The sequence below is a fragment of the Pithys albifrons genome, chromosome 1 (genome assembly GCF_047495875.1).
Source record: "Pithys albifrons albifrons isolate INPA30051 chromosome 1, PitAlb_v1, whole genome shotgun sequence".
Taxonomy (NCBI): Eukaryota; Metazoa; Chordata; class Aves; order Passeriformes; family Thamnophilidae; genus Pithys; species Pithys albifrons.
Genome location: NC_092458.1, coordinates 52,365,486 through 52,381,835, shown reverse-complemented (window position 1 = coordinate 52,381,835; position 16,350 = coordinate 52,365,486). Strand labels below are relative to the sequence as shown.

The 16,350-nt window shown below is 35.8% G+C and overlaps 1 protein-coding gene across 2 annotated transcripts in view; it reads right to left on the bottom strand.

Annotated features, from left to right (window-relative positions):
* The window catches only part of DIAPH3 (diaphanous related formin 3), a 214,861-nt gene that overhangs the window by 47,461 nt on the left and 151,050 nt on the right, over positions 1–16,350 (bottom strand). For both annotated transcript variants that reach the window (XM_071570608.1, XM_071570618.1), the window contains 2 exons: positions 11,612–11,707; positions 11,135–11,194 (listed from right to left, as the gene is read on the bottom strand). In XM_071570608.1, the coding sequence (XP_071426709.1) occupies positions 11,135–11,194; positions 11,612–11,707 (156 nt within the window). The remainder of the gene's footprint in view (positions 1–11,134; positions 11,195–11,611; positions 11,708–16,350) is intronic.

Below are 16,350 nucleotides of genomic sequence, written 5' to 3'. Positions count from 1 at the left end.
CTACATAACAAGTTTTCAATAAAATGATCTTGGAACAACTGCTGTTATGTGGATAAACAGAGACTGGGTAAACTCAGCAGAGAGTAATTGGCTGTGTCCTGTTTTCAGTCAGCAGCTGGCAACAGAGAAAGAACAGACTTAAAGCACTGGGGTAAGCTTGGAGACTGATTAGTCAGGAAACTACTGCTAAAGGCAGCAGGAGTAGGAGCTTTCCCAGGAGCTCTCTCACAGCAGTTTTCTCTGCCCTGTGAGACACAACTGGAAATCCCTTAATGCACTCTGCCCTTCATTTATTTTTGCTACTGGACATTTGAGAGCATTTAAGAATGTTACTTTTTTGAGCAGTTAGCTGATGATGGATCACACAGAATTAAAATGGTTTTATATTTCTTAGAGAAAGGGGAAGACTACCATCTACAGTACAATTATAAAACTAGGGATTACCTGATAGCAACGTACTTTTTATTCTGTGCTGAATAGCCAGAACAGAATTTGTAACTACTCATGCCTCAATCCTGATTTACACTGATTTATGCTAAAATTATGAACTCACCTTGCATACCACAAAGGTTGCATAATTTAAAGCCACAGTACTGATTCATTTACTTTTAATCCCACTAATGAAACAGGAGTACACTCAAAAATATTATCATTGCAGCTACCAGTGTAATACAAATGACAGAAACACACTCTTTAGCAACGGAAAAGAGCTGAGTATCAAAGTACTAGAATTTGGAGGCACAACAAAGTTAGCTATTCAAATTTAATGTATATTTCATATGTATGCATGTAAGAGAATTGGGGTTTTTTTTCCCCTCAGAATCACTTGCATCATTCATTGCCCCGGACACAATACTAACTTTAAGAGCGGCTATTCAAGCTATTGTTTTATCTGCAGTATTGGGTGACTTATTAACTTTATTATAGAGAGCTAAAACATGGAGAAACCTTATCAGGTGTCTCAGCCTCAAGCACTTTAAATTAGAGGCCTGAACTCATTGACTATTAACAATTTATATAAGCTAACTCCTGCATAAGATGGGTGTGTGCCTTTCTTTATCCACAATAAAGAGCCTAACACCCTAAAATATGCTTTTATTTATGAGATGAATTTTGGAGGTCAGTTAAAATGTCTCACACCTGAGAGCCCAGAGTAATTAACATTATAAAGCACTTTATGACGATCTGGATGAAGGGATCAAGTACACCCCCAGTCAGTTTGAAGATGACACCAATTTGGGTGAGAGTGTTGATCTGCTGAAGGGCAGGAAGACTTTGCAGAGAAATCTGGACAGGCTGGATCGATGGGTTGAGGATGACTGCATGAGGTTAAATAAGGCAAAGTGCCAGGTCCCTCACTTGGGTCACAACAATGTCATGCAGTGCTACAGGCTGGGGGAAGAGTGGCTGGGAAAAGGCTCAGTGGAAAGGGACCTGGGGGTGTTGGTCATCAGCTCACTTAACACAAGCCAGCAGCATGCCCAGGTGGTCAGGGGCAATGACATTCTGGCTTGTATCAGAAATAGTATGGCCAGCAGGAATAGGGAAGTGATTGTCCCTCTGTAGTCAGCACTGGTGAGGCCGCATCTCAAATCCTGTGTCCATTCTGGCCCCTCACTACCAAAAAGGCATTGAAGTGCTGAAGAGGTGCTCTAGAGAAGGGCATCAAAGCTGGTGAAGGGTTTGGAGGATATGTCCTATGAGGAGCAGCTGAGGGAGCTGAGGAAGCTGATTGTTTAGCCTGGAGAAAAGGAGGCTTAGGATAGACCTTATGACTCTCTACAACAGGGGGCTGTAAGGAGGTGGTTGTCAGTCTCCCAGGCAACTAGTGACAGGCTAGCTTCAGGTTGGACATCAGGAAGAAATCTTTCACTGAAAGGGTGGTTAAGCTTTGAAATGGGCTACCCAGGAAGGTGGTGCAGTCATCATACTTGGAAGTACTCAAGAAACAACTGGATGTGGCACTTTATATTATGGTTTAGTTGGCATGGTGGTGTTGGGTCAAAAGTTGAACTCAATGATCTTGAAGGTCTTTTCCAGCCTTAATGATTCTATGAAAATCAAAACAACCCAAAAACACAAAAGCAAAGCCATTCTCCACTCCCTTCCACTAGCAAAAAAAAAAAAGAAAAAAAGGTTTAGGATCAGAGGGAAGTCTATCAGCTTGTAGCATTTCTTTTGATGCAGTTAACATTTAATATTATCTCATTTTATAAATACTGACCAAAATGTAACAAAGTCCTCCCCATGCTCCTCCATCAGCCTAATTGCCTAATTTGGCATCATGTTCATCTGAGTTAATCAGCAGGTTTAGAATCATTAGATTAGCCAGTTCGTGAGCTAATGATGGTGGAGTGAAAGATTAGACATAAAGTACACTTTCTCTTGGAAAAGATGGATCAAAGGAAATATTTACATTTTAGAATGTACGAAGAAAAAAACATATTCAGTCTACCTTCTCTGGTAATGACAACAATAAAATGCACTCCTTGAAATAAGAATAAGTCCTCAGATAAATGCTTCTGTGCTTATGCACAGAAAAGAAAGTAATTTTGGCAAGGAATTGAAAGAAAGTATTTGGGGATTAATCTCTCCTTTTGAAACTAAGGAAACATTAAAAAAATAATCACCAAATGTAATTATGACTACAGCAAAAAAAACCCCAAACAAACACAAAATGCCAACCTCATACAAAGCTATACAAGCAGCAGAGACCTTTATCTATTAATAGGCTTTATATTCTGATCCTTTCTCCAGAGGCGAGAGAAAACAACTAGAAGATCACCACCTTCAACGCTTATTTCTCTGAATAACATGTACCTGTAGTATCTCAAATAGCTGCCTCTCAGTTAAGGTACACAACTCTGATAGTAATTTCTTCTCTTGTTAATAAATTAAGTTATCAAAGTCAAAGACCAGGAAAATTTAGGCACTAAAGTTAACCTGGGCAATCAAAGCTCTCACTCAGCTGTGTGTAACCCTGGTTCATCAAGATTCTATTAATCCCACAGGGAGAGGATTTAAGCCAAGTTTTCTGTATCCCTGGAAAGTACCATTCTCTTCATTAGCTCCTCTGCTCACAGAGTACCACTATAAATAATAAATGTTACTGCATCTAGTGATTAAAATACTCATATCGGATGGGGAGGGCTGATGATGATTTCTGCCACATTCTTGAACGTAGTTGTGAAACTGCACAGCTCGATTAGGTGCTGTACACAGATATCCAAATCTCTTCTGAAACTGGGATGTGATATCCAAACTTGTTCCTAGCAGCTATCTTGCTTCAAGTGCACAAAATACTGTCCATAGCTAATTCAAGCATTTTTATGTGCACAGTATCCTAACGCACCATGTATGCTCATATCTTTTCAAATACAAGGAAACAGGCTTAAAGCCTAAGAAAACAGATAAAAAGAAAAACCTCTGGAATAATTATTTGCCTATGCTGCAAATCTGCTGAGATTTCATTCCATTTCCCTGTTTATGATACTAAGTATTCTTGATGTTATCTTTTCAATTTCTTACTTTATCATTTTGCTACGCCACAAGGAGAGAGAAAATCAAGAACTGCAAGTTTGAATAGTGTAGAATAAATTCACTTTCAGTTTTTCAAATCCCAGTCTTTAGATTTTTTAAAACCTAAGGCAAATATGGTTAAGTTTGTACGGTCAGGTAACAGGGTTTTTTTAAATATGTCTAGCATATGGAAATAGATATTATCAGGAGACAAAAAAATATGGTAAAATTTCTCTCCCCTGTTAAAATAAAAAACTCCACCATTACAAAGTAAGTGTTCTTTTTTAACCCTTGTTTCCTCTGCACCTATTTAAATGTCCTGTATTTGTACCTTTGCAGACCATTGGCTTATAATGAAAATAATCAGGCAGAAATGTAACTCTAGTATTTTTTCTACACTTATTTTTTTTTCTGTTGCAATGACTTGGGAAAAAAAGAAAGAAACTAAATTCCCCCAAAGAAGGAAAAAAAACTCAGAACAGTAAGGGAACACATTCACTTATATGTCAAAAAAAAGATGACCTAAGAAGAGTGCTTCAGGAATTCAATGAGTAATGTTTTGTGTTTTCTCTAAATCTTTTGAATTACTGACTAAACAATGCTGCATTAACCAGACATCACCTGAGTCACAGAACAGACTCAGGCCAGGAATCATACACTGTTACTATTCTCAGATTTTGTTCCCAGTGAAGTCCTTAACCAGAGAAAACGCATTTCTAATATCTAGCTGATGAAAATTTCCTACCTAATATGTCACTTACGGTTTGTTTGTGGTATTTTTTCTTTTTAGAGAAAGAGAATCCCTTTTAAGATGATATACATGTATATATATATATATAACTTCCACATTATAAAGAGCTTTATGGCTATTGTTCAGTGAACAGCTATGTAATTTATTCTATTCAGATCAAATTTCTAGAAGCCTCTGAAGAATGAACTACTACTTGTCCTTAACATTCAGAATACAGAAGTGAATGAGACTGGTAAATTTATACCTAAAATCTTGTTTAACTAATATGGAAGAGACTTGAAAGGTGTTCTGAGAAGTGACAGAATCTCTTTGCTACATGTATAAACTCAGTAATTGTCTTTGAATGGGAAGTTCTTCGTGACTAAACAATGAAAAGACAAATACAGGTAAATTGTTGGTAAATTACATGTCCCTTTGAGGATTTAAGATTTTCCACTGATAAATTTTCAGCAGACTGCTTTGAATATATAACTTCTCTGCTGAAGCTTTTGGAAATCTGGTTACCTACCTGGATGATTATGAAGCTGACATTTACTGTATGTGCAATTATAGAATATACAGTGTCACTGCTTTTAAATGTCACCTCTTTGCTATGGTTCTTATCTTGCAGAAAATGTCCTTGCCTCCCCTGAGAGAAGCAGTCTTATTCCACTAGTACCAATGAACACTGCCAAGATATTTACAAAAGCAATTAGGTCTTCTGAGTGGCTAATTTAACATCTTCAAAGGGTTGCACTTTAGAAATGAAGTTGTCAAACCTCTCGAGAAAAAGCCCGATTATAAGGTCTACCTTGTCTCAAGGTGGCACCTAAAATTTTAACTCAAAAATTTACTCTTCTGTTTTTTGTCTATACTATGTTCAAACTTAATTCTTTATGATAAGACACAGAATGAAGGATATGTGTGCCACTTTACTCATGAGTTGATAAGGGAAATCTCACAAGACTTTAATAAAATAGACACAGACATTTTTAGTCGATTACAATTCCTCCTCACCTTTTCTAAATATGGGTTGGGCTAAGGTTGACAGTGTGTGTTTAGTTTATACTAAGGGGAAGATAACATTTTTTGTCTGTATCAGCATTTTCACAGTACAAATATGAAGAAATTAGTACCACTAATTTGAAGAAACCTTTTCCATTCTTAACAGACCCTCCATCCATTTTTCAGCATTTGGCATTTTTAAATTAAAAAAAAAATCACGTAAGTGAGTATTTTATTCTTCTTTTTATGTCAGTCTTTATTATGAAGAGTATTTTGTCAGAAAAGGCCTAGAAAAAATATCCAAATTTCTCATCCCAAACTCTTCTTGCTGGATGTCATCCCTTTGGACTTGGATATTTTCTTCATTTCAACATTAAATTACAAGTGTGAGAGATTGCTAAAATGATCCTAAAAACTGTGCATCAAAATTTATATTTTTCCTAGATTTTTGGAATGTACATTCTTCAGGGACATCTTTGTGACTGCATGTGTTTGCAATTATGGCAATGCAGAAATAGTTCTAAACATGAAATGAAAATGTGTAAACTCACTTTCCTTGTCTGGATTTTTTTTTCCCCACACCTGCAAAATTGACTTTTATGGTCAGTTTCTTTGAACTTTGCTGTCTGCTCTAGGAAAAAACTCTATATTATAAACAGTGCAGATGGTTTCAGGGGAATTATTTCTGTTAGAATAAGCAGCAATTTTACTTGACCTATGAAGTCAATATTGAAGTGAAGCTTTGGTCTTAAAATGGCAACAACTGAGAACCATTTTTAATAGAAATCCTATTAAATGTTTTCATTTCATAACAGTACCTACAGATACTCCAAGTTTTCTGCTGAGGAAATTTATCTATTGATTAAAACTTTACAAAGCCTTACAAAAATTTTCTCAGCCAGAGGTACTGATGTTTTTAGATCACAAGACTAACATGCACAGTGCCTTCAAAGCAGTATCTGCCACAAAGAACTGGTAATGCTCAAGAATGTGTCTTTACTACTAACATGTTCTGGGTAAAAAGTTATCTTTATAAGTTTCATGGCTTCTCCAGTGTTTGGTACTTCCTGACATTCACTACCCATGCAGTTGAGGAAGACAGAAACAGACACAGATTTAAGGAAAAAGTAGATTGAAATGCCAATCACAGTTTGCCGTCATATATAGCAATGATGAAATAAAAGTGACCTCTATGTGGTCACACTGTCGGTTTCAAGAACTAAGATGAGCTTGAGCTCATTGTCAGCTACAATTGCCAAAAATAAGGTAGCAGAGACATGAATATGAACATCATATGACAGTTCTATTACAAATATAAGATTAAAAGAACCCAACAATCATGAAAAAGGGGTTTCTTCTGCTTAATTGGGACAGAATAACATTGCTTATATGGATTTTATTTAACAGAGATTTTCAGATACTTCAGACTATAAGTGACATGAAAAATATTCTATTGTCTACATTTACTGAACAAACAGCTTTAGCAATTGCAACTACAACAACTATCTCTTACTATGAAAGTTTGACCTGAATATAGAAATAAGACCTTTTTTTAACTTTGGAAGTACAGTCCACAGCACAATTACTGATTGTGACAAAATTTTCTTTCAACCTCTGCAGTTTCAAAAGCAATCTGTCCTTTTTTACTTTCATTTTATTATAGCTTTTCTTTACTCATAGCATTTGAATACAATCTGTTTGTAAAGACACTTTCTTCTGTATTTGAGGCACGTGTATATATGCAATGAAAGCTACATATCAAATTTGTATTCATGCAATTCAGGTAACATTAGCTTGGCTACTGTTACTGCAAATAAATGTGTAGCCATAGCAGCAGACAACTTGATGCATGCTGCAAAAGCTGACTGAAAACTTAGTGAATAATGCAGCTTTCTGTGCTGCAGTGGGCTCTATGCTGCCTTGGATATGCTGCTCTGTGTATTTGAACTTAAGTAGCTTGAAATAAACATGCAAGCTGCAAATATACCTAGACTGTTGTTGTAAATAATTGATGAACTCAGATCAGCCATAGTTATTAGCTGCTTGAAACGATCTCCTAATGTGCAAAATCTCAATCATTGAAAATCAAGTGCTTTCTTTTGCTCTCTAAATAAAATAAAAGAGCTCCTCTCTTAGTAAAACACTAAAACTATACTGATACTATACTTGTGTTATACAGTGCTCTGAATGTGAATAACAGCAAAAGGATACACCACAATATGTAGTGCAGTCTATGGTCCTTTGCAGTTAAAGCAAATTGTAACCTTTACAGATAGTTTTGCACATAGACATAACTCAGCTGTAAATCTAAAAATACTATGAATGGGAACAAATATACTAACCTTATCTATGTCAATTAAAATCCAGTGTATATTACTTGCATTCTAAAGACACTGGAATCTTTCCAAGATTCAGTAATTCCAAATGTATATTGTTTATGTCAGTTATGCAGCAAGACATTTTCTTCACAAGAAATATTCTGACTCATTGGGCCCTGTCACAAGCCTTAAAAATACAACTGGTAATTCTGATCACAAAAACAAAGCAGATTCAAACTTGACAAAATCTATATACCACTTTAGAAACTGGCAATCTATTCAATTAAAGAATAGGATTGAAAATAAAATAACACATCCAATAGGCTACCCTGGGATGTAGTATGAGAACCAGTACTCCTTTTTTTTAATCTGAAAAATCAGCTGAACACTAGCAGAGCTTTCTGGGGAGCTCAACAGACCATAAAGAGAAAAATGGTTCCACCAAAAGCTAGTCTAAATTTACGATTTTCTTTTTCTTAAGCAGTCCATTTAAAGGAAACAATTTCAGTTCTCAGTTCTAGAGCCAAGTGACATTGGCTTCCTCCTCTGTATTTGTTTTACAAGACTTGGCAGCGTGTGACAAGCAAGTGTTAGTTTGGTATCTTGTGTAGCGTCATACTGAAGGTGACATTGGCAATGGTTAGAGAGATTTCCTTCCTGCTTCCATTTATATGACAGCTGTGAAGAAAGTATACATTCAGGCTGCATTTCACTCCCATGCCATGCCTTGTGAGACATGGAGCCACTGCTCTCCAGTTTTCTCTCCTGGTTTCATGTGTGATACAGTTAATTTTCTTCCTATTAGCCAGTACAATGCTGTGTTTTGGATTGATGTAGGAATGACGTTGATAACACAATTGTTTCAGTTGTTGCTCAGTAGTGCTTACTCTAAGTCAAGGACTTTTCATGTTCCCATGCTCTGCCAATGAGCAGTGACAAAAGAAGTTGGCAGGGAGTATAGTCAGGACAGCTGACCTGAACTGTTCAAAGGGATATTTCATACCATATGGTGTCAAGCTTAGCATATAAACTTGAAGAGTTGGTCAGAAGCCACTGATTCCTGCTAAGGGACTGGCTGGGCATTGGTCCATATGGTGAGTGATTGCATTGTGCATCAGTTGTTTCTCTTGTGTTTTATTCCTCTCCTGCCCTCTCCTTTTCACTACTGTTATTAATACTTATTTCAATTATTAAACTGTTCTTTTCTCAATCCATGAGTACCTTTTCCCGATTCTACTCCCCATCCCACTATGGAGGACAGAGCAAGTGGTTGTGTGGTACTTGATTGCCTGTTGGGTTTATAAATACCATCTGTGCTCTGGTGTGATTTGGATTTCACTTTTTAACAGACATGTCTTTAATCATGAAGACTAAGCCAGAATTTATTAATTTGGTTTGTTGTGTTTTGAAATAGAAGAGATTAGTTAGAACTTGATGGCACTTGCCCAACAGAAATTCCTACACTCTGAAGCATTCAAAGGACAGACATTTCAAGTCATGGCTTGTCATTCTTTTTGACTGCATGATGAATCCTAGGTATGAATCTGCACTGTGCATCAGTAAAGTATATCTACTATAAGCAAATCTATTAGTCTCAGGAGAATAAACAGTAGTGAGACCAGCTACCAGTTAACCCAAACAGCCAAAACCAGTACAGAAGCAAACAAGGAAAGTGGTTGAATTGTTGCTTAAGGGCTTTTAGCAATCTTCATATACTTTCATCTCAGAGTAAGCCAGTGGCTTTTTTCCCATGATGCAAAATTTAGCATCCATTTGAAATTTTAGTGTGGGGAAAAAAAGATCAGGCCAATACTTCTGTCTAATGACATATCCCAGTTTTTTCTGAAATGAGCTGAAAACACAGACTTCTTGTTTATACAGTGTCTATGTAACAAACCATTAGATATAGTATTCATCACTTATTATACACATATAGATAGAAAGAATAGGCTATTTCATGTGTATATATATCAGCTGTGAAGTGCAAGAAAAAATTATAGAGAGGAAAATATTGAAAACACCTTGATATTATACACTGTTGAACTCAGAAACAGAATATTTCATCATTATAATTCCTGCCTTGACTGGCCGCATCATTAACTTCAGTGAGGTTGTTATTATTACCCAAAAATCAACTTTGACACTTGGGGTCTAGTATTCATTCTAGACAGAATGTAACATAAATGACCATATATTTTTATTAAAAAGTAAAAAAGGCCTTGATAAGAAAACTTACCATGATCTACACCAGATTTAGTGCTGTTTGGGTCAAGATAGGAAGACGCAACATGTAGATATCGGGACAAGTGTCAACAAGTCAAAAACATACTAACATAAAACATAGCCATAATGTTTGCCCAAATTAAGTTAGTTTGAAAACTGGAAACTACACTGTCTATTCACAGACAGCTAACTAGATGGAATGTATTGATAAGAAGCAATATTCAATATAATTGTTCTTACAAGCAGAAACACAGGATAAATTCAGATATGCTCTGTAGTCATTATTCAAATATCAATATGTTATGTATTCTAGACAAGTACTCATCAAATACACTTGATTCCTCTTTGATCCAATTACTATAAGTGAATAAATTATCTTTAAACTGTCCTTTCATCTCTATTTTCTTCAATTTTGCACTTAATGATGCCAAATTCTGTGTGTTTTGGAGTTTTTGTTTATTGGGTTGTTGTTTATTTGTGGGGTTTTCTGCTACAGACACTTAGAGAAATAACACTTAAATATGAAGTATAATTAATATAATCCGTTTTTGGCACCTGCTTTATAAAAATTCGGAGTGCATTTAAATACCAAAGGACAGTCATTCAGAGGATAATGCATTCTGCTTTAAAAAGTAGGAATTTTTTTTTCCTGTAAGTTTCAATTAAAATTTTTCTTAAACAGAGGTGCTACAGATACCATTTTTTTCCTGAGACACTAGTTATGCACCACTGAAAGCTGTCACTCCAGACAAGGCTGACAAGCACCCACACCTTCATTATAACTTTTCATATATGAGCACTTCCTACTGATTACCATGATATAGTTCAGGAGTTTAGGAATAAACATTTACTATTAGTTTGTTAATACAACGTCCCTTTAGAATTATACTGATAAATGATAGCTTAAACCACTCCTGCTTTAGTATCAAGAAAACAAAGACAAACAAACACAGAAAGATTCAAAAAATATCTCGGATTTGTATAAAAACACTTGTAACATTTAAACCATTATGTAATCTCTGTTTTGTATTAAAGTTCCATAATCCCTTAAAAATCCTTGCATGATAATTCTTAAGGATTATAAATACACTACATTTAAAAACATAATCAAATTTTAAATAAATAAAACCCCCACAAGACAGCAGATTTTTGCAAAGTAATCAGTAAGTATAGTTTCAGCATATAATATTCAGATGGTTCTTAAAAAGCAAGTTCCAATATGGTTAAGTACTCCACTAATGTACAAAACTGAAAAAAAATCACAGCAGTCTTGAAAACATAGATCAACTACGTAAGCTAAGCTAAGAAGTGCATGCAATTCAAAAATATGGTTCATTACCATGGTTACAAGCTTTCAGCACAGGCCGCTGTGTGGTTGGACTGAGATTTTGCGGTATATCTGCAAAAGCAAGGAAACAATGAAAATGAAACACCTCTTTGAAAGCTACTGGAGTATTGTAACATTACTAAGCAGAACCATTTAAAAGTTAGATATTTCTAGGAATAAATGACAGTTATACACCAGAGAAATAACTTGACTCACTTATGAGGCAAAACAACTTTTACTTCCACCACACAACTAAATTAAAAAGCTAAAGTACATGTGGCTGCACTGAAAAGTCTTGTCATAATGATCAGGCTGTATAAGTTCAGTATATTAATTTCCAGTGTTACTGACATTAGCAACAGTCTGAACATCCCTGAAAACTGGCATTGCAAGAATGAATTAAACATGACAGTATTTAAATTCTAGAGCACGGGACCCATAACGCTTTTAACTTTTTCTGGAAAATAAAATCTAAAATAGAATATTCACCTTTAGACCTTGGTGTCCTTTTCCTTCGGTCTCGAAAAGCTGCACCTGATTGCAAGGCCTCCAACAGGCTATCCATCACTCCAGTCTCCTCACCTTCTGTAAAGGAGAGAGAAGGAACCCTCTGGGTTACCATAGCAATATCAAAGCAAAAAGAGTAATACTAATAAAAAACAATGACAGATATCAATGGTATTATAGAAAATATTTATTTCAAACATTGACCAGTGTTTTAATATTAACAAATTGCTGTCTTGCAATTAGTCACAACAGATTTGGTCTCCTATAGATTGAACTAGGCCAGATTTTATTCCATTCTTTTCACATCCCTCTTTTTCTATATTGAGAGTCAAGCACAGTTTTAAGTGAAATGTCATTTCACTCGTATTTTCATTTCAGTATCCTTCTACAACTGCAAATAATCAGTCTAATGTCAGCTTTCAAGAGCTGTCTCTTAAATGATTTGCTACATTAGACAAAAGATCATTTCAGTTACTGTTATAAAGAGTTGAAATTGTTTCTCAGCAGGAAGCTGAGTTAACAATATTGGACTGGATAGGATATAGTGATATCCATAGGTAGTTTTAATCAAAAGCCATTTTCTGCTCACATTTAATAACCTCTGGCCAATATTAAATAATTGATGTAGTTCAGGAGAATTCTACTCACTGAATCACACGTATAATATCTAATAATATTCACATGTGTATAATAACCCCCAAAAGAATTATGAATGTTATTGTGAGATGGTGCTCAAACGCAAGTATTAAACATCCTCATTTTATTTCCTCAAATAAACACATCCGAAAATGTTAGATTTTTGAACCTTGTTACCCTGTTGTATGTATGCATGGGAGGACAAAGGGCACAACTCCAGGGACTGACTATAGGATGAAAAATCTCCACAGAGAAAAAAATAATTACATGATAGAAAGCTCAGTATGCCCCACTGGGAAAAACTGCCTAGGTGAAGGAGCCAGAAACATCACATTATTCTGCAGTTATTGCTAACAGTGAATATGCAAATCAGGATCTAAACTACCTCGTGGATTTAAGAGGATGCCAAGTGCACAGGGACAATCATGCCCCTAGTCCTGCTGGCCACACTGCTTCTGATAAAGGCCATGATGCCACTGGCCTTCTTGGCAACCTGGGCACACTGGTGGCTCATGTTCAACCAGCTGCTGACCAGCACCCCCAGGTCCTTTTTCATCTGGGCAGTTTCCCAGGCACTTTGCCTGTAGTGCTGCATGGGGCTGTTGTGACCTAAGTGTAGGACCTGGCATCTCACCTTGTTGAACCTCATACTATTGGCCTTGGCCCACTGATCCAGCCGGTCCAGATCTCTCTGCAGAGCCCTCCTACCCCCCAGCAAACACCGTCACCCAATTTGGTGTTGTCTGCAAACTGACCAAGGCTGCACTCAATCCCCTCATCCAGATCATTCATTGATAAAGATACCGAAAAGGACTAGCCCCAACACTGAGTCCTGAGGAAAATCACTAGTGACCAGCTCCAAATGCATGTAACTCTGTTTAGCCCCACTTCTTGAGCTCGGGCATCCAGCCAGTTTTTTACTGAGGGAACAGTAACCATTAGTTCTTCTCTTTTCTTTATGCTCTGTACTACCAGAATAGTTTTCAACCTTACACAAAAAAGCCATACATGAAAAGAAATAAGCAAATGTTTCACCTAACATTTATATACACAGTAGGTATGAAATAAACATGAAGACTGAAATACAGTTTTGGGGTTTTTTTGTTTTGCTTTGCATTTGGTATAAAATGCTTTATTACACTGAAGTTTGGTCTCGTATGAGTAATGGACTATCACAGCTATTAGTATGGTTCAGAATGTACCTTAGGAAAAAAATCACTCAGACTATGGCTTCAGCTTCCTATTTGCTTGTTTGGGGTGGTTTTTCTGAGATGTTTTTTTCTTGTTGGTTTGTTGGGGGAGTTGTTTGGATTTTTAACTTTCCGTTCTCTATCTGATGTCATGGAATTCTCTAAAATACTAATGTCTGGAATGAAAACACTCAGTGCATAGTTTCAAATCAAAGTGATGCTTGAAGAAATTTTGAAACCAAGCCATTAGTTACATTAAGATACATGAATTCTGGAGGAAAGCTTGTAAGTATTTTAGGTAATAGCAATTCAAAAAAGATTGACTAGTATCACAGTTCCCAAAATGATACCATTAATGTTTACAGAAGAATTCACAAGTGTTTTTTTAGGAAGTAGGAATAACAGGAGAAAATTTTCAATCCTATTTCAGCATATAGTCTCTTTCCTTTCAAGCCTGTCCAAGACTGCTATGAATTTCATAGTTATTTGAAAAACTTAACAATCTTCAAGTTGAAAAAAAGATTCTGGTACATAATTAGCTATACTATAAAAAGGGCCATCAAATAAATAATTAAAAATATTTTAAATAATGGAAGAGAAATATTGCAAACCCACAACTTCTTGCAGCATAGCTGTAGCATATTTATGGGTACTATCTGTTTTTCATACTTATCTGAAATACACTGTAGTGACAAAGTGGATTATAGATTAGTGCTTCCATTGACACACAAAACACTTCACAGAAGAATAAATGAAGTAGATTGAAACTTGGATTAAAAAACTCCTCTGGTAGTTTTCTTGTATACATTGATGTATTGAAAAAAGCCAACCACTGCAAATAAAAGCATTTTTTAGTGAATAATCTTTGTACCCAAAACATGTAGAAAGCCTGTTTTTCAAACTGGTACAACTTCAATAGGCTCCAAATTCTGCTTTCTGATGTCTTCAGCAGCAGCTGACTTTGACACTTTCTATGAAGTGATGCAGTGAGCTATTAGTACCCACACTATTTATAATATTGTCCAAGTTTACATGATTGGAAGAATAAGAAATGAAAGTCTACCATGCAGTAATTTAGAAATCTTTTAAATTGCCCTGGGAGAGCTGCATACAACATTGCCTTACTGATAGTATGAGAGTCACAAATATTGTTCAATATTGACACTTCCTATGGGACCTCTAAATCGGCTTTCACAAGCTGCTGCAGGCTGCTGTCACCAGTCCCAACTGCCTTCCTGATTAGTCAAGTGTATCAATCTTTTGACATCATAGTGCTAGAAATTCTAGGAGTCTTGCAGATAGCTACATAGCCAACAGTAATTCCTTTGAGAAATACACCCTTTTATGATTTAAATTATCTCTTTTCCTTCAGTTGCAGAATAGGAGATGTAAATACTTTTTAGTATCATACCTAATTAAAACTATACAACTGCCTTTTAAATACCATCTAAAGGAGAAGTAAACTTCCAAAAGTAGCTGGTAAGTTTTGCCCTTGACATTTCAGTGCCAAGTCATGCATAAACTACCTAATTTCATAATTATGTCTTTAAAAATGTTAAAAATATTAAAGACCCTTCTCTTCTAGTGCACTGAGTATCATAAGTTTTCCCTGTACATTTATAGCATCTTAAAATGACAGCAACAGATACTGCAGTCACCAATGACACCTGCTTTTTATGTACTTACTAAGAAACAAATTATATATACCATAATTCCAGGAGCATTAGTCCACTGACTATTGACATGATAGAATCACAAATATCATTAGCAATTGGGTTTTTTTTTCTTTTTGAATTGTGGTACAACAAGATTATTTTGGATGAAAACTGTTTAATTTTTACAGTTCCCTGAACCTGCTAATTATAAACTAAAACATCACACAACACTAGGACTCCAAAAGTTCACTTCACCAGAAGAAAAACATAAAATAATATTTCTATTTCCTCTTTCATGGAATCAAAGCTTTATTCAGCTACCCCTATCACAGTAGAAAATGCTAAGGAGATTCAGAAAAAACAAACCAGGGATTCCTTAGCATGGTTTCTGTTGATGGTGCCTACTCAATCTGTACACTTAAAAGATTTATCTACAGGAACTTTGACTATTATTTTCCACCAGCCTCTATTTATGGCATTGCAATTATATACAGCTTTTTGTTACACTGTAGGTAACGAAAAGGATCAGCCCTTAAAGACAAACAGCCCCATCTTAAACTAAAACGGCACAATTTGGACAAATTAAAAAGAGACCTTATAGATGTCATAACTGGGACAGAAGGAAAAAAGGTGCAAAACCTCAAGGGCTTCTCCTGAAGCTACCTGGAGCAGCAAAGACTTTAATTATCTTTGTATTGTTTTGATGTAATCCTGTGGCAGCACTCAAGTTTCATATAACTGAACAAAAAACCTGGAGTGCTGAAGCTATTGGATCTGTTTTCCTTGTCTGAAGATTTAAGTCCTGATCTCTCAATTCAGCAAGTACCAGAATTAATACTTTTTTATTCTTGTTTGCTAGAATACGATTCAGGTTGGGTATAATGTATGCAGTATACTGAAGTGAAATGTAAGCCCTTCACAGCCTTCCAGGTGTAGCTTCATCATGTCTTGTGCATTAATGTACAAAAATTTCAGAGACAAATGATTACCAAGCTTGGGACAATCATAGCAGAGATTTTTCCAGACTATTATTCGCACAAGGAAAGAAAAAAAGAAAGATACGTATTTTAACTTTATTAATGTTATATCTTTACTTTCAAGACATCGAGAAAAGTCCTTTATGTTTGCTTGTATAAGGATTGAGTTTAAGCAGTACAGCCTACACAGCAATGCTCAGCTGACTAAAAGTCTCCATCTGAGTGAAAACTGAAGGACCATTCTCTAAACAAGGTCACATGAG